This window comes from Agelaius tricolor, unplaced genomic scaffold (genome assembly GCF_023055355.1).
Source record: "Agelaius tricolor isolate 1412-34295 unplaced genomic scaffold, bAgeTri1.0.p SCAF_12, whole genome shotgun sequence".
NCBI lineage: Eukaryota > Metazoa > Chordata > Aves > Passeriformes > Icteridae > Agelaius > Agelaius tricolor.
In genome coordinates, this window is record NW_027269272.1 from 4,788,825 (window position 1) to 4,808,825 (window position 20,001).

Sequence of the window (20,001 nt, forward strand, 5' to 3'; positions counted from 1 at the left end):
AGTCAGCAAAAGATGAAATGGAGATGAACTGAGTAGAAACCCCTTGAGTTTGGAAGTTAGAAGAAAAAAAGGTCAAGAATGGCCCTCCAAAGAGCTTCAGGCAGGTATGTGGGGAGGGTGAGCAGAGCCAGAACTGCTGATTAAAGACCTTTCAGTTGTTTATTCCCCTAATTTGCCCATGCTAATCCAATATTTACAGCTCTCCTCCTGCTTCCAAACCTAAACTACTCCACTTTGCACCCTATCAGTCTGTAAATGCTGTTCCCTATTTAGCAGTCAGTGAATGGAAAACTGGCATGTTGTGACTGTTGTTGTGTCATCAGGATTGCAAAGATCCTGCTGCAAAGATCAGGAGAACATTGAGGTTCTTGCTGCCTCTCACTGTGGCTTGACTGACTGATGGATTTTTGCTGTTCTTGATTTTCCCTTTTCTTGTTGGACTGTCCCTCCCCACCTCAGAGAGCTGGAACAGGGAATGCTGGAGGTTTTAATGAGGCTGATTCCACCAGTGTTAATCTCCTTGTCTGGGATAAACACAGAGTGGCAGTTACTAAGTCAGCAGCCTTGGGATGCTTTCCAAAGCAGAGCTGGAACGTTTTACCTTTGGATATTTGCCCTGAAGCTACCCTGAGACTGGGTTTAGGAAGAAAAAAGAGGCAAGGGCACAAAGGCCACCTGACAGCAACGAGGATTTCACTGCAGGGAGGGTCAGTGCCATCCAGGACCATCTGAAACCCAAAGGTTTATTGCATGTGCTGCAGCTGAATGGAGGGCAGGGGGTGTTTGGGATGAAAACAGGGCAGAAAAGGCTTGACTGAGGCATTAGTTGTCCTGCTCTGTTTCCTGTGGGATGCTCTTGTCACAAGGAAGGCTGGCCTAAGGGGCAGGAAAGATGCTGAAGCAGATTTAAAGAAAAACCCCAAGTCCTAAAAACAAGGATTCAAATGAAAGTTAAAAGCTTGCAAGTTTTTTAAAATGAATACAATATTTGCCTAAAAATATTGACTAAAAATTAAGAATAACAACATAGCATTGAGGTGTTTATCTGGTGTTAGGATGTTGGGGGATGAAGGAGGAAGAGGATGTCAACACAGGCAATAAAAGGTGATGAGAAAACGTGGATGTTACCAGCAAAACCCAGAGGTAACAGCAGCCCCAGCAATGCCTGGGGGCAAAGGGGATGTCTGGCCCTTGGGACCAGGTGTTCAGGAATCCTCATGACCAGTCTGACAAGTGACTTGAAGACCTGAATTTAAAGGAAAGGAGAAGGAATTTGTAATTGTGAGGTTTTGGCTGCCAGGTCTGTTTTTTCTGTGACAGGAAGGTGCTTCACTTCACTCCTTGAATTCTGCACTCATTAAGCTGCTGCCTAATCCTCAGCAGTGGAGAAAGAGGAGCAGACAGAGCTTAAACTTCTCATCACCCCAGCCAGGTTTTGGTCAGTGGGGTTCCCAAAGGCTGAGTGTGCTTCTCAGCTTTCCTATTCCTCTGATCCATGGAAAACAAGGAGGAATTTACATGACAAGCTCTTTAACATATTTATGTGAAAAAACTGTAATATTTTAAGGCCAGTGGGAATTCTGCCCCAAAGCTACAGGGAAAGAGGCTTTTCCAGAAAAAGAAAAAAAAAGCACTTCAGGTGTACTAGGGAAGGATAGAACTATAGAACTTCAGGCTGTCACAGAGTGTGAGATATGGTGCAATGTGGAAAATTCTCCTGAATTTTACCGAGGAGTTCATCTTCAAAGCAAGTTCCACCTAATTTGAGGTGGTTCAGGCGAGGCAGCACTTGCAACAAAGCGATAACAGTACCAAGGGAGACCAAATCATAAAGGTCAAGGCACAGGGTCTCCAGGTGCTCCAGGGTCACAATAGCCACCAGCCCCCTGTTTGTCAGGAAGTAGGCGTTGCTGATTTCCAGGTAGCGGAGCTGCTTCATGTGCCGCCCGATGAACACCATGGCAGCATCGCCAATGATGCAGTGCCGGAGAGTCAGGCGTTCGAGCTCTTCCAGGTGTGGAGCTGCCGCTTGGATCCCCATATCAGTGACGCGGTAGGTGCCGCAAAGGCTCAGCGTCTTCAAGTGGTTCTGTGAGGAAATGTCAAGAAGATGATGGTCAGAAAAGGTGGGAACGCTATGGATAGCGAGGTGTTGTACCTGTGGCGGCGGCACCGAAGGGGACACGGAGAACCAGGCATCGGGGATGTCGCAGAGGCTCAGCTCCAGCGTGGTGACAGAGGCGGGCATGCTCTCGTACGGGACATGGCGGAGGTCAGTCTCGGTCAGGCACAGCCGATGGAGCTGGGGGCAGCGCTTCCGAAGGGCAGCCAGCAGTGCCGGGGAGAGGAGCCGCTGCTTGCCGCCGGAGCGAGGCACGCCCCGCATCCGCAGCGTGCACAGGCTGTCGGGGAGGCGGTGCCGCACCAGGTGCCACAGCGTGCGGCGGCTGATCTGCGGGAGACAGGGCCCGGTTCCAGGCACGGCTGGGGAAGGGCACCCCTGTCCCCTCAGCTTCTGCCCGCAGCGGGGTGATCTGACCCCCCCCAGTCAGTGTCTGTGCACAGTGGGGTGATGTCGCTTCCCCCCATCCCTCCCGCCCACCACGGAACTCTCCCCGCCGCGGTCCCGGTGCGGACGGGCGGCCCGTACCCGGTGAGGGCTCAGATCCACATGTGTCCAGACCGCTCGGTCCTGCGCCAGCTGCTGCCACCGCCGGCACACCCTGCGGAAAGGCGATCGGCCGTCAGCGCCGCGGCGGGGAGGCGGCAGCCGGCCGCTCCCGCCCGGGCAGACTCTACCTGGCCGCTCGCAGCCGGTCCCGCAGCGGCAGCAGCGCCAGGACCTGCACCAGCACCGAGTCGGGCAGAGCCGGCCGCGCCGCCATCGCGGCCGTTACTACAACAAACCCCTCACCCAGCCCCGGCCCGGCCCGGCGGCACGGCCAGGGCGCGGCCTCGGAGGTACCGGTAGGCCCCGGCAGCCCCGCTGGGCTCGGGACCTCCCTGTTTAACCCCCTTCCTTACCGACAGCCCCTCCCGGTGCCTTCTCGCTCCTCCGCCTTGAGCCCCCGTGTCTCGTCCAGTCTTGCCCATCCCACGGTGCCTCTTGTTCCCGTGTCCCCTGCTCGGTGCCTCTTGTCCTGTCACCCCCCACCACCCCACCTCCGGTGCCTCTTTTTTCCTGGCACTGCCCCCCTTGGTGTCTCTCGGAGGAGAAGTGACTTAGCACTGACCACTCCTGGCCCAGTCACTCTCCCTGACGTGTTGTTTCTAACACCCTTCTAATGTTCACATGGCACCAGCTCACATAATTTCCTCTCCGAGTGCCCAGCAGGCCATTACAGGATGGGAACAGCTGTCCTGAGTCTCAGAGAAGAGCCTGGAATATCTGCAGTGTGTAATTGCAACCCCGAAAGAAGAGAATACAAAGTAATAGATTCAACACTGACCTTAAGAGAATGCTTGAGCAGGTAAAATATTCTGTCCCTACCTCTGCAAGCTTCATTGTCCTCTGGAATACGACACATTTCACCAGACAGCACTTTGGAGTTGTCTGCTTGTTTTCTTTCCTCTTCCTCTCACCCCTGTGGACACACACTGTTGTATTTTCTCTTTATTCTGACACTCCATGGCCTTCACAAGTGCACTTCATACTGATGCCAACCTCCTTGCCCCAGCGACCCCAGACACACACTTGTCTCTCTTTTGTAGCCCACACCCAGTGCTTTTTGCCCACAACTAATGGTCTCTGAGCAGAGATCTCTTTGTCCTGATGTTCAGAAGTTGTTTTCCTCCATTTGGTGGCAGGTTTCTGTGATCTTCTGTGACCGAGCACAAATCCCCAGGGCTTTCAGGCAAAGACATAGGAAAAGGAATAACAGTTCTTCACTAATATAAATATATATAAAACAAGGCAAACCAACACCAAAGGCAGCATCAGCAAACCGAGCACAACCCCCGGGCCGCTCCCGGCTGCAGGCGCTTTCCCCTCGCTGTAGTTCCGGGCAGTTCCGGGCACGGCCGCCAGGGGCGCTCCCTGCCGGGCAGGGACGCGGCGGTTCCCCCGCGCCTGCAGGGGGCGCTGTGCCGCGGCCCGGCCGCCTCCCTCACACGGTGACGGCGGCTCCGCTGAGGGCGCAGAGAGAGAGCAGCGGCTTTGCTTGGCAAAACCACGGAGCACAGCCGGTCCCGGTGCCCTCCGGACGGCAAAACAGGATGTAATCCCGCAGTGAAGCCTGGAACGGCAGATTTCAGAACCCAGGAAATTCCTCTGGCTGCCCTGGAGGGTTCGAGTCCCTGCCCAGGGGACTCAGAGGCCTTGGCACAGAGCCCAAGACCCCTGTGCCTTTGATTTATCCCTTGGAAAAAACAATTACCAACCTTATATGAAGAATTACAAGCCACGAAAGTTTCAGTAGAATGATAGTGAATTTATCACAGGGTGAAAAATAGATTTTTTGGGGTTTTTAGAATGGGGGTTCAGGGGGCAAGATGGAGGGATCTGGGTGTGTCCAGCCTTTCTCCTTCTTGGCCTCCATCTTCTGCTGTGATGTTTGCACTTTTAGATTGGTTTAGAGTAGAAGCTCATTGTCTAACATAGGTGATAGGTATTGGGAAGTAATTGTAAATACTGTACACGTAGATTTTAGTATAAAAAGATAATACCACCTCTGAGGCGGGCAGTGTGCTTCAGCCTGACCTGCTAGACAGACCTTGGCGGGTCAGAGAAAGAATTTTATACAAACAATAAACAACCTTGAGACCGAGAACAGAAGAGTTCTGACTCCTTCTTCAACTGCCAGGCTAGAGAAAGAGACTTTCTAACGCATCTTGGGGTCACTCTGACCAGCTAAAGTCCCGAGAGGCAGAGGCGGGCACAGCCAGGGGGCAAACAAAGTGTAGCAAAAACTACTGGCAGGAGCCTCGGGGGTCTGGGCAGACATGAGGTGTGGGGTTAAAGTGTAGTGAAAAACCCAAAGCAGTGGCAGAAAACAGCAGGGCTGGGCAGCAGGGAAAAAATCACAAGTTATTTTATTCTTGTCCAGATTTAAGGCAAGCATAGAGAGTGTCGTGACATGTTCTTGTGTATCTATGGCCTCAACAGTCTCCAGTACTAATTACATGGACTGATGCTTACCATGGGCTGTTCTTTTCTCCATTCTTTCTCTAAAGCTTGGCACCAATTTTCACTCTCTGTTTTAACAGATTTATTGACATAAGTGATTTTTACTGAATCTTTCAAAAGAAAAATAGATTACCAAAACAAGCTTTAAGGTTCTTCGAAGACTGGCAGCATATGATGCCCAAAAGATAGGCTGGAAATAAATCCCCACAGACCAATGTCTATAAAGCAGGTGCTTGTTTATTTATTTTCAGTAATAGTACTATTTTTCATTATTATTATATATATTATTACTATTTTTCATTAGACTATACTTATTACTTATTTATTTCTAAAGCTATCCACCTGTCGAGGTTTTTTTTGGTTTTTTTTTCTATTCAGCATTAAGCCACTAGTTAACCATATACCAGCCATTACATTGTATAAAAAGTTATTTATGTCAGGTTATTAGGTAAAAAAGTTATGATTCAGGTTATATAGGTATAAAAAGCTATGATTCAGGTTATGTAGATATCAGGTTATTTAGATATATAAAAAGTTATTATTTAGGCTAGATTGATATCAGGTTATATAGCTATATCAGGTTATATTGATATCTTATAACTTAAGTTATATAAGCATTTTGTAACTTTGGTCTAAGTTATATAGTCTGTATAACTAATAATAGTTATATAGTGTATATTTCCTTAGAACTCAGGATCAGGATTTACAGGATTTACAGCTCTGCCAGATTTTCTACCCTTGGAATGTTTTATACTCACATTTTCAATAGCAGAATGATTGTTGTATTTTGTTCTCCAGGGGGAAACAGGGAGGTGGCAGCATTAAACACTCAACAGCCCCATTTCTGCAGCTTTTTGGCTGGGCACTGCAGCAGAAATGTAGCAGCAATGCCCTTCTGCTCCCTGATCTTCATGGGACTTTTGAGCTCCTGCTTCACATACAGCCTCTGGCAAAGAATGGGGCCCACCCAGCAGGGCTGGGTCTGCAGCCAGTGTCCTGCCCCAGTGTATGGGGTCATGCCGTCTCTTCCTGGGATGTTCACTGACTGATTCCTCCTGGCCTCTTTTACTGCTCCGTGGGCTCTCCAGCTGTGAGAGAAATCTGCTCCCTGAGCACCCTTAGTAACAAAACAGAAAGCTTTTCCCAGTCCCTCTTACTTCATTCTCTCAGCAGCAGTTCTGCAAGGACACAGTCCTTGGGGAGGCTCCCAGATTTCATCCGTCTCCCACTGGCTGCCTCACAGGATCAGTTAGACATGAAGCACTAAGTTTTGCAAAGTATAGAAACAGGAGGTCCTCAATCCCTCATTCCCTTGATTTCTACTGCTTTTGAGATATCAAAGATATGACATATAAAGTTTAGACTGATAGGAACATCCTGAAGTTCAACCAAGGGCTGAGCAGAGTCCCCGCCCTGGGGAGGTGCAGCCCCAGCACACGGCATGGAGAGCAGCTCTGCAGGGCAGGTCCTCTGCAGGTCCTGGTGGGTGTGACAGGCACAGCAGGGACCGCCTGGAAGGGATCTGGGCAAACCCTGAGGTGTGCAGCCCACTGCCAGGTGGGCTTTGTGCCACAGGATCTGTCTGTGGATGGGGAGCTCCTGGGTGTGCCCCTCAGAACCCCGTGATGTCACCAGAGCCAGCATCACTCACCTGCAGTGGGTAACCATAAACAAACTGTGACCAGCAGCGCTGGGCAGTGCCAGAGCACCCAGGCTGTGACCCACGGCAGCCGAGGAGCTTCAGAGTCCTGCCAGAGACTGAGGAACCTCAGAGTGCTGCCAGTGACTGAGGAACCTCAGAGTGCTGCCAGTGACTGAGGAACCTCTGAGTGCTGCCAGTGACTGAGGAACCTCCGAGTGACAGCAGTGACTGAGGAACCTCTGAATAACAGCAGTGACTGAGGAACCTCTGAGTCCTGCCAGTGACTGAGGAACCTCTGAGTGCTGCCAGAGACTGAGGAACCTCAGAGTGACAGCAGTGACTGAGGAACCTCTGAGTGCTGCCAGAGACTGAGGAACCTCCGAGTGACAGCAGTGACTGAAGAATCTCTGAGTCCCACGAGAGGCTGAGGAACCTCTGAGTACCCCAAGTGGAAGCCAAGCCTTCGAGTCCTGCCCGCGGCTGGGAGCAGTCAATTCCAGGAGCAGCAATGTCAGAGGCCAGGCAGGAGCCAGCGGCGCCCCGAGCCGTCCGGGTGTGCCGCATCTGCGTGGATTTCCTGCACAGCCCTGCTGCTGCCGTGGAGCCCTGCGGACACGTGTTCTGCCACGCCTGCATCCAGCCCCAGGCCGCCCCCGACGCCGCCGCCACCTGCCCGACCTGCCAAGGGCCCATCGGGAGCATCCGCGTGCTGCAGGAGCAGGAGAGCCGCCCCGGGCCGGTCCCGCGCCGCCCCCGCCGCCGCCTCCATCCCTTCGTGGTGCGCTGGCGCCAGCGGCAGCAGCGGCAGCAGCAGCAGGAGCAGCAGCAGAACCAGCAGCAGCAGCAGCAGCAGCAGCAGCAGGAGTAGGCAGCTCCTGGAGGGGGCCAGCCCTGGACATTCTCCGATGGGGACAGGGTGCCGAGCCCCCCTGGCCCCAGCAGCATTCCCAGAGAGTGTCAGGGGAGCTGGGCAGAAACGGGCCTGGGCAGGCCTGGCCTCGGGACCACGTGCACCTCCTCCCCTTGATCCCATTTGATGTGGATCCTCCATGGCCCCTCTGAAATGAAAACCAGGATGCTGAGAAGGGCCTCGCCTGGTTTCTTCTGTTCCTTTCTCATTAGTTCAGGACTGGGGGAGTGAAAGCTGTGGGAGAGGGAAGGATATGGCTGTGGGAACTTGGACAGAGGGTGGGATAAGGCTGAAGAACTGGTGGAGAGGGAATAATGTGGATGTTGGAACTGGAGAGACGCTGTCCATGATTGGTTGTTTCTGTGCTGCTTTGCTCATCCTTCTGGGTATGCAGCCAGGAAATGGAGAAGGGAAAGGGAAAGGGAAAGGGAAAGAAGGGAAAGGGGAGTCCCCCAAGACTCTCTGAGCAGATCCCAAAGGGGCCGGTGCCTGCTTTCCTGAGAAACAGGGTGAGAAAAGAAGCAGAGATGGAGGTTTAGGGTAGAACCTCTTCTCCCCTCTCATGCTCCTGCACACCCTTGCACTGTGGAAAGCTGAAATCCCGGGAGGTGCTCTCCAGGCTGGGGGAGACAGCCCTGGCACAATCTTCTGCCAAAGGGCTTTCAGCAAATTCCCCCCTCCTACAGCAAAGCATAACCTGCTTGTGCTGTGGCTCTACTGCTGGGCAGCATAAGCTTATCCTCCCTGTGAGAGCTGGGTGTCAGCCTGCACTGGGGCCAGGGAAGCTTGGGAGGCTGACTCTGTAATGGATCCTCCCCAGCTAATCGGTGTTTATAGGCTTAGATCTGCTGCTTCTTAATTTTATTCCAGCCCCTCGATTGAATTTCTCACATGTAAGTGAGCCCCACGAGTCCATCCTAGCCATATATAATGGATGGTGGTGGAGGGAAAGAACACAAATGTGGCTGAATGCCAGTAACCGATGCCCAGGCAGTGGTGCAGCAGAACCCTCTGCTGAGCATCCCCCGCTGCCAGAGCCTGCCCTCAGTGCCCCTGGGCAAGATGTTTCCTTTGTCCCCAGCACCTGGCCTGGGGCCATGACCAGCCTCGGCCATTCTCCATTGGCCCCAAGAGGAGGACAAGGCTTGGAGCCAAGTCACCAAGCCACTATCTCCAGGAACGGCGCCAGTTCCACCCACTGAGCCCTGGTGCTGCCACTCGATGCCCCATCAAATATTAATACAATGCTCAATGCCTCTGTGCCCTGCCCCAGCACTGCAGGGCTGCCCGAGCACTCCAGCCTCCCCTCCTGCCCTATATTGCCCATTGCTCCCCACACAGGGACGTTGGGGGTGCAGCCACACCACCTCTGGGTGTTCCCTGAGCAGGGCACGACAGGACCCGACCCCTTTCAGCAGCCAGCTCAGCCCCCCGCAGCAGGTAAGAGCCCACTGGGGCTGGGGGAATGGGCACCCCCATCCCCGAGGAGTGCCAGCCTGTCACCCCAGGGAGCGGGAGGACGGGCTGGGGGCACGAGATGCCCGGAGAAGGGATGGCAGCCATGAGGCGGCCCCGGGCTCGGTCCTTGGCTGCAGGGGGATAGCGGGCAGCAGGGATTCCCCAGCTCCGTCCTGTCCTCTGAAGGAATCAGATCCACCCGTGGCTGTCCCCCGAGGAGGGTTCTCCCTAAGGTCCGCGGTGATGTGTCGGGTCACCCCTCAGCTGGGGGGGCCCTGGAGGTGTTGGGGCCCACCTCCCGTTGCTGCCCTCCCTCAGGAGGAGGCCCGCGCCTCTGCCCCCAGCAGCCGCCGGCCCGGCAGGGGATGGAGCCCGGCAGGTCGGTGCCGGCGGAGCTGAAGCTCCGCAAGCCCTCGCAGCGGGCCAGGATCCCGGCGCCCTTCCTCGCGCACTCGGTAGGTCGCTGGCTCGGCCCGCGGCCCCCGGCTCGTCCCCTCGGCGGCCGTGCCCCTGCGAGCCCCCCATGACTCTGTCCGCACAGGACGGGGCGCCTGGGCCGGCGGGGCCCCCCAGGCCGGACCCCGCGGAGGTAGACGCGGAATCCCTGGTGCCCACGCACGATGAGCGGGGCCGGCTCATCCCCGAGTGGAAGCGGCAGGTGATGGTGCGGCGGCTGCGGGCCCGACTGGCGGACGAGGACCCGGCGGGAGGGCAGGTACGAGGGGCACGGGGAGCAGAGGGGGCGCGGGCTGTCGGAAGTCGCTGACCGCCTCTCTCCGCAGGATGCAGGCTCCTGGAGCTTCTCGCCCTCCCACCAAGCCGTGCTGGGCCCGTTCGGGGAGCTGCTGACCGAGGCAGACCTGCATCAGTTGGAGAGGGCAGTGGAGAGCCTGCGGCTGCGGCGGCGTGGCGAGGTGTACCAGAGCGAGCTGCGGCGCCTGGTGCGGGAGCTACGCTCCCTCTTGCCCGCGCCGCTGCTCAGCATCTCCGTCCGCAGCCCCCCGCCTGCTCCGGGGCAGCCCCTGCCCCTCTGGTGCGGCCGCCTGGCCGGCGCCGTCAACAGCCTGGCCGCGCTGCTGGGCAACATGGAGGGGCTGCCGGCTCCCCGCGCTGCCGTCGCCGCGCCCGCCGCACCCTCCGCTCTCCCCGCGGCCGGCGGGCAGCCCCGGGAGCCAGGGGGCAGCCTGGCACAGCGGGAGATCCGGCAGTGCGGAGTTTGTGTCCGCAGCCTGCGCGGCGCCTTCGAGCCCGCCTGGGGGGCCGCGGGGAGCGCTCCCGCCGGGGGCGGCGAGGCGGAGGCCGCCAGCGACTCGGGCATCAGCTGCGAGGAGGCGTTTTCCGACGGCGGCTCCCCGCGGCAGGGGAAGCGGCCGGGGCCGGAGTGGGGCAGCTTGAGGAAGGAACGGATCGTGATGCTCTTCCTGAGCCACTGGAGACGCTCCGCGTACGCGCCCTTACGACCCACCGGGGCCGGGGACCCTCGGGAGACAGCGGGGAGCGGGGCCCGGGCTGCGGCGCGCCTGGCCCGGCAGAGAGCGGCCATCCAGAAGCTGCTGAGCGGCTGGCGGGACGCCGCCTCCCGCCGCCCCCCGCCGCCGCCCCCCGCCCGCACCCTGCTCTCCCCGGAGCAGTTCGTGTCGGCGGCGGGGGGCGGCCCGGCCGAGTACGAGAGCCTGTCGCTGGAGCTGTTCATGCTGGGCTATTTCCGCATCTTGGAGCAGGACCTGTCCCCCGAGGAGCGCCGAGGCCGCCACCTGCTCTGCTTCGAGGTGTTTGAGCAGCTGGGCCGGCACGGCTGGCGGGCGGTGCGGGCCTTCCACCGCGCCGTCATCGACGAGATCGCGGCCGGGCGGCGCGGCTGGCGCGACGGCTTCGACGATATCAAGGCTCGGTACTTCGGGACTTCGTACAGCCCGGCCCAGCGGCCCGGGCAGCCCGGCGAGGAGGGGGACGAGATTTGTCGCTACATCGATCGCAGCTTCGCCTTTTGGAAGGAGAAGGAGGCCGAGATCTTCAGCCTGGAGGAGTGATGCCGAGGGGCTCCGGAGGCCGCGGGCTGCAATAAAAACCTTCTCGGTTCTGTCCCAGCTGAGCGAGGCTTTGCGGGGCGGTGAAGAAAGCTGCTAAGCTGGGCTGGCCGCCGCAGCAGCCCAGCTCCCCCTCTCCCCGGGCGGGTGTTTCAGGCCTCGGCTGCCGCCGCGTGTTTACGGCTGCCGCGGGGTGAGATAAAGACCTATATTTATAGCGGCCCCGGCAGTGCGAGCCCGAGGAGCGAGGAGGGGCATCGCGGGGACCCCTGCTGCCGATGGGGTGCAGGGAGGGTTCTGTGGGAGCTTGTCCCTCCAGGCTCGGTGCCCAGCCGACCCCTTCGCGAGGGGGAGGCTTTCCTAAAGGCAGCGACCGAGGATGAGCGGCGGCGAGAGCTCTGCCCGTGCGGTGCCTTTAAGAGCAGGGAGCAGTGTCCAGGTGCCGCCTAAAAATAGCGAGTGCCCCCCGTCCCGGCTGATCCCGTGTCATGCGGCGTGTCCCTGCCCAGCGCCGGGACCGCGGTCCCTTCCCTCCCGCGGGTCGGCCGGGCTGGGGAGCGCTGCTGAGAGCGGGAGCGACCGCGCCGAGAGGGCTCAAATCACCCCGAGAATCATCCCCAAAAGGCCGGGGCCCGGCGGGGCAGCTGCGGCGTGGTGAGGAGAAAACGCGGCCCCCGTGGGAGGGGGGTGCGGGAGGCGCTTGTGCAGCCGCTGCTGTCCCTGACTCGGGCGCTGGGAAGGCGGGAGGATGTCGCGGCAGGACGAGAGGGAGACGCCGTCGCCTTTTCCTAGCAGGGACCCCCTCGCCTCCCGCTGCTCGGGCACCGCCCGCCTGCCAGCCCCCGCGGCCGTCCCCGGCACCATGGTGAGGAACATGGACGACTTTGATTTCTGCCTGCCTTCGCACGCCCAGGGCGTGCTGGAGGGGCTGCAGCAGTTCCGCACCAACCCCAAACTGGCCGACGTGACGCTGGTGGCGGGCGGGCGGGAGTTCCCCTGCCACCGAGGCATCCTGGCCCTCTGCAGCCACTACTTCTATGCCATGTTCTCCGGTGACTTTGCTGAGAGCATCGCAGCACGGGTGGAGCTCAAGGAAGTCGACCCCAGTGCGCTGGAGATGCTGCTTGATTTTGCCTACACGGGAAAGGTCACCATCAACCAGGGCAACGTGGAGGGGCTGATGAGGACCTCCAGCCAGCTCCACTTCCCTGCCATCCAGAAGGTCTGCAGCCGCTACCTCCGGCAGCAGATGGATGCCACCAACTGCCTAGGTATCTGTGAGTTTGGTGAGAGCCACGGCTGCCCTGAGGTCTCCTCCAAGGCCTGGTCTTTCTTGCAGGAGAACTTTGAAGCCGTCTCTCTTCAGGAGGAGTTCCTCCAGCTCTCCAAGGAGAGGCTGGCTGTCTACCTCTCCAATGACCAGCTGCAGGTGCAGGAGGAGCGGAGCCTGGTTGAGGCTGTGCTGCGCTGGGTGCGCCACGACCCGGGATCCCGAGCCCAGTTCCTGCCGGAGCTGCTGGAGCTGACCCACCTTGTCTCGCTGCCTGACCAGTACCTGCAGAACCTCCTCGCCACTGAGCCTCTTGTTCGTGACTCAGATGCCAGCAAGGCCCTCGTCGCCCGCTCCCGCACCATGGTGGGTACCCCCTTCCCTCAATGCCACTCCCTGAGCTGGGAAGGAGGAGCCTCATGGTCCTGTCCTGGCCTCTTCATCAGGGACAGAGTGGCACCGGTGCCCTGAAGAACCCCCCAACCCCACCACAGAAGCTGGAGGAGGTGCTGGTGGTGGTTGGTGGCCGTGTGCTGGAGGATGGTGAGGATGAGGAGAGGGGGCTGGAAATGCCGGCTGCCACCAGGAACTTTGCCTTCTACAACCCCAAGAGCAGTAAGTGCCCCCCACTTCCTCCAGCTCCCTCCATGTTAATTAACCATCTGCCTACCCCGAGGCCACCTCTTGCCAAACTAGTGTCAGTTTAGAGAGACACTGGTTGCGTTGGGATGGGCTTGAAACACAGGGGTGGCTTACACAGTGCCATAGCTGGCTGTGGGGTGATTGCTTGGCTCTGCTGTGTTTCAGGGCGATGGATGGCTCTGCCCGACTTCCCTGATTACAACAAGTGGGGCTTTTCCCTGGTGGCTCTGAACAATGATGTGTATGTCACAGGTCAGTGCCAGAGCTGCTGGTGCAGGGTGGGGGCTTCAAGGAGCAGGGATGGGGGACAGGGAACAGTGATATGAGCTCAGAGGCTCCTCTCTGAGCAAAATCCTCTCCTTACTCTCTGCTTGGGCAAATCTGGCCACAGGCAAGGAATACCCAGGGACAGCTGCACTTGGAGAGGGTGGCCCACCTGACCTGTCTCTCTCTAGGTGGCTCCCGGGGGTCCCAGAATGATACATGGTCAACAACACAGGCCTGGTGTTTCTGCCCCAGGGATGGGGTCTGGCAGCCCATCGCATCCATGCTGAGAGCCCGGACAAACCACACCAGCGCCGTCCTCAACGGCGAGATCTACGTGATCGGGGGTGAGGCTGCAAAGACCCTGGGGGTGCTGCTGGGCTGGGGCTCCACGGGTGCCCCAGGGTGGCTGCAGTGTCCTGTCACCCTGCAGGGACAACGGTGGACGTGGTGGAGGTGGAGCGCTACGACCCATACAACAAGAGCTGGTGTGCCATCAGCCCAGCCCTCAAGTACGTGAGCAATTTTGCAGCTGCCAGCTGCTTGGGCAAGCTCTACCTGGTGGGCTCCTGCGCCGTCAAGTACAACGCGCTCACTCTGCAGTGCTACAACCCCGTTCAAGGTGAGAGCTGGCCCTGCTGCCACCCCGCCAGTGGGACAGGGACTGAGGGCTGACTCCCAGGCAGGTGACAGCCCTGGACTGCCAGGCACGGTCCTGTGGGATGTGAGCAGGTGCTGAGAGGCTGTGGTGGTGGCTGTGGTGGGGCTGTTAGCAGCACAAACCTGAGTCACGGGTGCCTGACACACCCCAGAGCTGAGCTTCAGTGGAGTGCAATCTCTGGGGCATTGGGATGAGCTAAGCAGCTCCCACAGCTGCCTGCCTTAGGGAGAAACTAACACCCTGTGACAATGCCACCTCCTCAAGTAGACTCCTTCCCATCCCACAGCACCAGTACAAGCCACATCCCTACCCCCCTGTGCAAGACCCTCGACTGGGATGGGGACTGTGGTGCCCGTCTGCCTGGCTGGTCTGCCCCCTCCCTTTCAAATTCCCCCTGAAATAGCAATGCTTTTTTCAGCAATGGCAGCTGCATGGAGAGCCAAGGGTGGGGTGCGCTGCTAATGACTGCTCCTTGCAGATCTGTGGAGTGTGATCACATCTCCCTTCATCCCCAAGTACCTCTCAGCCCCACGCTGTGCCACTCTGCGTGGGCTCATCTACCTCATCGGGGATAACACCAAGAAGGTCCATGTGTACAACCCAGAGGCCAACATCTGGCAGAAGGTGGGATGTGGGACCAGGCACGATCAGCCTCCCAGGGCTATGGGGATGGTGTTCCCAGCTGCCTCCCCTCAGTGCCAGCACCCCCTCTCCCTCCTACCCACTCATCCCTTGGTTCTATTTACACCTGCAGAGCTGAGGGTGCCCCATTCCTTCCTCCCCTACTCCCCATCATACAGGCACAAGGCACCAGAGGCCCCCAAACCCCACAGAAAGAAAAGATGGGGTAGGGAGACACATCTGGGGGGGGTCACTGTCTTCTGTGGTGAGAGTAGGAGGTCACCCAGGAGTCCCTGCACGTCTCACCCTGTCCCTCACACAGGTGCAGCTCCTACACACCCTGCATGAGAACGGTGGGATGGTGGCACTGGGTGACCGGCTCTTTGTCACCGGTGGCCACTGGAAGGGCATGGACGGGGACTACCGGGTAGAAATGGAGGTGTACGACTGCTCCAAGGACCTCTGGACACGCGAGGGCTCCCTGCCCTGCCTCTGGCTCTTCCACAGCTCCTCCTCCATCTTCATGGACACCTCCAAATGGACAGAACCTTTCCAGGGTGACCATGGGTGGTAGGAGAGCCTCAGTAATGCTTGTCACCCTATGCAGCCATGCTCCCCTTTTCTCTGCTGCCTGTTCAGACTGGTGAGTGGGAGGTGGAAAGCCCTGTGCCAGGCTGGCTGGGGCACCAGGAGCATGTTCTCCCCCACCACTGCAGGGAAAAGGCTTTTCCTTATAAACACGCTTTAGTTAATGCTCTCTTCTTTTCATTTGTGGGTTTGTGGTTTTTTTAGAATTGCATTTCCCGCCTCCCCCAAACCCTAAAGATTTTAGGGTATTTTAAGTGTGGTTCATCACATCAAAGCCTGACATTGCTGCTTGTGCATAATCCTGGTTTCTCTGCTGGGATACACAGCACGCACCCCAGAGAAGTGATCCATGGCCATGGTGAAGCAGCTGGCACCTGGGTGAGCCCCGCTGGTGTGGTGGCTCCTGCCCCAGCCGGTGGCAGAGGGATGGGCGAGCACAAGTTGAGGTTTCCCCGCCGGCTGGGCCCACAGCCAGGCCCGCAGGACGGCTCAGCTGTTCCCGCTCCGCTTGTTCGGTGCTTTCGAGGCGTTACAAGCACGGGGCGCTGAGGAGCCCCGGGGCTGGCACGTCCCCTCTCCCGGCGCTGCCCCGCTGGGCCCGCGGGAGCTTTTCCCGGCGGGGCGGCCCCGAGGGCAGAGCCCAGTGGCGAGGCGGGCCCGAGGCGGGGCCGGGCCGCCCTCCGGTAGCGGCGGCGGGATGCGGCTGCCGGAGCTGTGCCTGGCGCTCCTCTACGCCGCCGGCAGCGGCACCGAAGCGCCGCGGGCAGCCCGGGAGCGGCCGCTGGCCCCGGGACGCGGGGAGCCCCGCGTGGATCCCCGGCAGGCGTGGATGCTGCTGGCCGGGAGCCCCGGGAGGGGCAGCGGCGAGCGGGGCCGCGGCGGCTCCGGGGCTCTCACGGCAGCAGCGGGCCCCGGCTCCCTGGGAAAAACAACCGCGGGACCCGGGGCCGGCCCGGCCGCCCCCGCCGTGCCCGAGGAGCTGCTGAGGGAGCTGCAGCTCCTGCTCAGAGGTACCGGGCTGGGGACACAGGGTGGGTGGGAGCTGTGGGGACAGCGGGACAAGGCGAAGCAGGGCTGGGCAGCAGAGCCAGGAAAAGTGAAGGTTCCCTTCCTAACGTCGGACTCGGTGGGGTTCGGGGTCAGGCACGGTAAAGATGTGCAGGACAGCTGGGGAAGGGTCTGAGGAGGAGCAAAGCAGCAAAGGCAGCGGCCAGGCCGGGGCCCAGCGTCGTGTGGAAGCAGCTTTCCATTGCCAAACGCGTGCAGACATCGCTGTGGAGCAGAAGGCGTGGCAGGAGCTGGGACCGTTCTACATTGTGAGTGCCCAGCCTGCCCCTTTTCCCTGTCTGCAGGGGCACCTGTCCTGGCACAGGGACTCCTCCTCTAACTCGAGCCATTCCCTATGCCAGCCTGAGAGGGAGGAGATGTTCCACCGTGGCCCGGGGCTGAACCTGACCAGCGGGCAGTACACAGCCCCCCTTGCAGGATTCTACACCTTCAGCAGCACGCTGCACATCGGTGAGGCCTCCGACAGCCCCGCGGCGCTGCCGGGGCAGGCTGGGATGGCCTCACCCCCCGCTCTGTCCCAGCGCGCAGGGAGCCGCGGAGGAAGAGGCAGGGATGGCGAGGGAGCCGCCTGCGGGTGCTGATCTGTGTGCAGTCCTGCTGCCAGCACAACAGGTACGGGCCAGGGCCAGGGCCAGGGAGGGGGGAAGGAGCCCAGCATCGCTGGGAAAGGAGGGGCTGCTCCCCCCACCACTGCCCTTGCTCTTCTGCAGCCACCTGGAGAGTGTGTCCCAGCTGGAGAGCAGCGGGGACCTTTTCACCATCTCTGTCACGGGCACCCTTTACCTGCAGGTGAGTGGGGCCAGCTCCACTGGCACAGTGCTGGGCAGGAAGGTGCCTTCCATGGCCCCAGGCCAGGGCTGGGCATCAGGTCCCAGAGACAGTCAGGTCAGAGCTCTGCGAGGGCACAGCCTGTGGCTGGGCTGCCCTAAAGGCCTTGTGCTGCTCTTTTCCCAGAAGGAAGGGTAGGGGCAGCTCCTCCAGCTCTTGGTTGCTGTGTGCAGGCAGAGCTCTCTCCTTGGCCCTGCCAGGCCATGCCTGGTGCCCAGGGGAGGTATCCTGCCCTGCTAACCCCTCTCTCCCCCCAGGCTGGCCAGTATGCCTCTGTTTTTGTGGACAACACTGCAGGCTCTCCTCTCACCATTCAAAGTGGCTCCGATTTCAGTGCTGTGCTGCTGGGAGTGTGAAGAGGCTGAACCGTGCTGAACCTGTGCCAGGAGCAGCCAGACCCTTCCCTCTGCCAGCCACCATTGTGTCTCCCCTGCTCAGCACCCAGCCTAAGGAAGACCATTTGCTCATACAGGGAGCTGCAGTCTGGTCTGACACTGCTCGTGCTGCAGAACCAGCTGAAGATGGACAAAAGATCATGAAGAAGATGATGATGATGATGATGATGATGATGATGATAGTAATAAAGCAGCCTGAGCAGGACCTAAAGGCATTCACTTTTATCTGAAGGCTAGGCCTAGAAGTTTATCTTGGAAAACACTGCTGACAGTGGCAGCCAATGGCTGCCTGGGGCTCAGCTCCCACCGTGCCTGGTACAAAGCCCCACAGGTCCATTTTTGCCCTTGGTGGACTTCCCTTCCCTGCCCAGACTTAGTCTCAGCAGCCCAGGCCAGATTCTGCATTGCTTTAGCTCCCTGCAGTGCGTGAGCAGGGGCTTCTGGCAGGAGCCAACATCCTTCCCACCAATCACCAAAGCAAAGTCCCAAGAATGCTGCACGTTGGATTAAAGCAAATTCCTGCCCCGTGGCTTTGCAGAGCAGGCACTCCCTGCCTGTGGCACAGGGCCTGGCTGTGGCAGCCCAGATAGAGCCCAGCTCTTTGCTCTGGCAGTGATAGCTGCCCCTGGGCTCAGCAGGGCACAGGCTACGTGACACAGCCAGGGCTGCACCAGGAACGGTGAGCGCTTGATTTCCCAGTAGCACTCAGAGCTGGGCAAGTGGTGCCAGCAGCACTGCAAGATAGCCTGAGCTAACAGCCCCACCTTCTCCCAGGGATGTCCCTGCCCTTCTCCACGGGCTGCATCTCCTTGAGGAGCCTGAAGGAGCTGTTAATGCAGCAGTTCATGGGTAGGGGTGTTTGGGTCTGGAAAAAGGGGGAGCTGAGAAGGGAAAGCAAGTTGCCTTTCTGAAATTTGCCATCAGGGTTTATTTTGCCACAAACAGAAGCAACTCCATGCTGCTCTGGGCTCTCCAAATTTGCCTTTCAAGAGTAGAAACAGGAGAGTGTGCTGCTAACAAAGGCATTCCCTCCCAGCTCATCCTGCACTGCAACCTTACACCAAAACACACAGGAATGGCTGGGAGCATAACAAGCTGGCAGAGGACAAGCACTACCCAAAATCTGTGCCAGAGGGCCACTTCCTTCCTCAGTGCTCTGCAGGAGATGCAGAGAGTCAGTGTGCACCCTCAGCCCATGAAGTGTAACTCACTACTGCTGGAGCAGAAATAGAATTAAGATGGTCAAGCCACCTGTCCCAAACAGGACAGCCATCGTGTGCTCCAGCAAACAGCCCAGGAGCTGGGACCAAATCCCAGAGTTCCAGGGGTACAGAAAACAGAAAGGAGCCAGGGAAGCCTCACAGCCCTGCACAAAACAGCAGGCACCACCCTGCCCTTGCCCCCATCCCCTGGGACTACAGCTGTGCCTCATCAGAGCAAGGAGGCAACCACAATGCACATCCCTCAGCCCACCTCCCTCCCTGGGAGCCCCCTCACACACAGGGTGGGAAATGGGAAACTTCAGGGCTTAGGTAGCCCAATCCATTTAGCTTTCATTCTGTCATTTGGTCTTAGGCCAAATTTTCTCTGGAAAACAGCACACTGACTGCAGCAACAGCTGGCAGAGGCACTGAGACAGGATGAGACACCAGACACTAATTAGTACCTAAAACCTGAGATGCCTTCTCCTCAGATAGCACACAGAGCCTGCCTGCAGCTCAGCTGCCTTTTCACCAAGTCCATTTGGTGAAAATGCTTTTTCCAAAAAACATCAGGAGCAAACTCCAGCCATGTTTTCCATACAAACTTTGTGGTAAAACTCCAACGTGTTCTGCAAGCACAGGGCAGGTATGCTGCTGCTCTGCAAGGGTGTTTGTGTCCCTCAGCTGCAAGCAACCTCACAGCCCAGCTTCAGAGCCAGATTTCCTACCCAGTGTGAAGGACAGCTCATACCAGATCCCAAACTGATGGCCTGGAGGATCTCACAGTCTGTATGGTACAGCCTGTCTGAGTCCTGGAACTCCTGACTCTCCCAGGGACTTGCACAAAGCTCAAGGATGTGGACAGCAGAACTGTCCCATTAAAAGCTGGCACAGCTGATGCCCCCAGATGCCTCCTGGTAGCACCCCTGCCAAGTGAATTCACTGTGTTTGCAGAGACATTCAACACTAAGTGAGCTAAACCTGTAGGAAAGGCATTTTGTGCTGTTCTTGTGAGCAAGCAAAGGCTTCCTAAAGATAAGGAAAGCCCCATATCTCTCTCAAGGAAGACACCAAGGCGATGTGATGAAGGAGAGAAAGTTAAAAGATACAGACTCTAGCTGGCTCACAGAATGATGTGGCTCCTTGTTCACCTATTGAGAGCTTTGTTTCTTTCTTATGACCAATGGGCAGTGAATGTGCCTGTTAAGTGAAATGTGAATATCTTTGAAAAACTATAAAAGTAACATGTTGCTCTAATAAATCTCTCTTGCACACCCTTCTGATGGAGCCTTGGTGCTTT

General features: G+C 58.3%; 4 protein-coding genes across 5 annotated transcripts; 3 read left to right on the forward strand and 1 right to left on the reverse strand.

Moving 5' to 3' along the window:
- Nucleotides 1–945: 945 nt before the first annotated feature.
- FBXL12 (F-box and leucine rich repeat protein 12) lies at nt 946–2,899 on the reverse strand. The gene is made up of 3 exons (XM_071437175.1): nt 2,800–2,899; nt 2,651–2,723; nt 946–2,452 (listed from the first exon to the last, which is right to left on the reverse strand). The coding sequence occupies exons 1-3, from the start codon at nt 2,883–2,885 to the stop codon at nt 1,679–1,681; spliced, it is 933 nt and encodes a 310-aa protein (XP_071293276.1). The 5' UTR covers nt 2,886–2,899; the 3' UTR covers nt 946–1,678.
- Nucleotides 2,900–7,275: 4,376 nt separating this feature from the next.
- On the forward strand, nt 7,276–11,493 carry ESPNL (espin like). Its single transcript, XM_071437074.1, has 3 exons — nt 7,276–7,631; nt 9,454–9,886; nt 9,918–11,493. The coding sequence occupies exons 1-3, from the start codon at nt 7,276–7,278 to the stop codon at nt 11,163–11,165; spliced, it is 2,037 nt and encodes a 678-aa protein (XP_071293175.1). The 3' UTR covers nt 11,166–11,493.
- Nucleotides 11,494–11,568: 75 nt separating this feature from the next.
- KLHL30 (kelch like family member 30) lies at nt 11,569–15,728 on the forward strand. Its single transcript, XM_071437189.1, has 7 exons — nt 11,569–12,798; nt 12,879–13,047; nt 13,240–13,326; nt 13,530–13,685; nt 13,772–13,960; nt 14,478–14,623; nt 14,943–15,728. Exons 1-7 carry the CDS (start codon nt 11,911–11,913, stop codon nt 15,192–15,194), a joined length of 1,887 nt encoding a protein of 628 aa, XP_071293290.1. The 5' UTR covers nt 11,569–11,910; the 3' UTR covers nt 15,195–15,728.
- Nucleotides 15,729–15,885: 157 nt separating this feature from the next.
- Nucleotides 15,886–19,295, forward strand: LOC139594776 (erythroferrone-like). Of its 2 annotated transcripts, none has more exons than XM_071437192.1 (6): nt 15,886–16,218; nt 16,352–16,524; nt 16,618–16,726; nt 16,798–16,888; nt 16,987–17,065; nt 17,439–19,295. In XM_071437192.1, the coding sequence occupies exons 1-6, from the start codon at nt 15,906–15,908 to the stop codon at nt 17,727–17,729; spliced, it is 1,056 nt and encodes a 351-aa protein (XP_071293293.1). In that variant the 5' UTR covers nt 15,886–15,905; the 3' UTR covers nt 17,730–19,295. The 2 variants fall into 2 exon arrangements, with proteins under 2 accessions (XP_071293293.1, XP_071293294.1); XM_071437193.1 differs by having other exon boundaries at nt 17,362–17,586.
- The last annotated feature ends 706 nt before the right edge of the window (nt 19,296–20,001 follow it).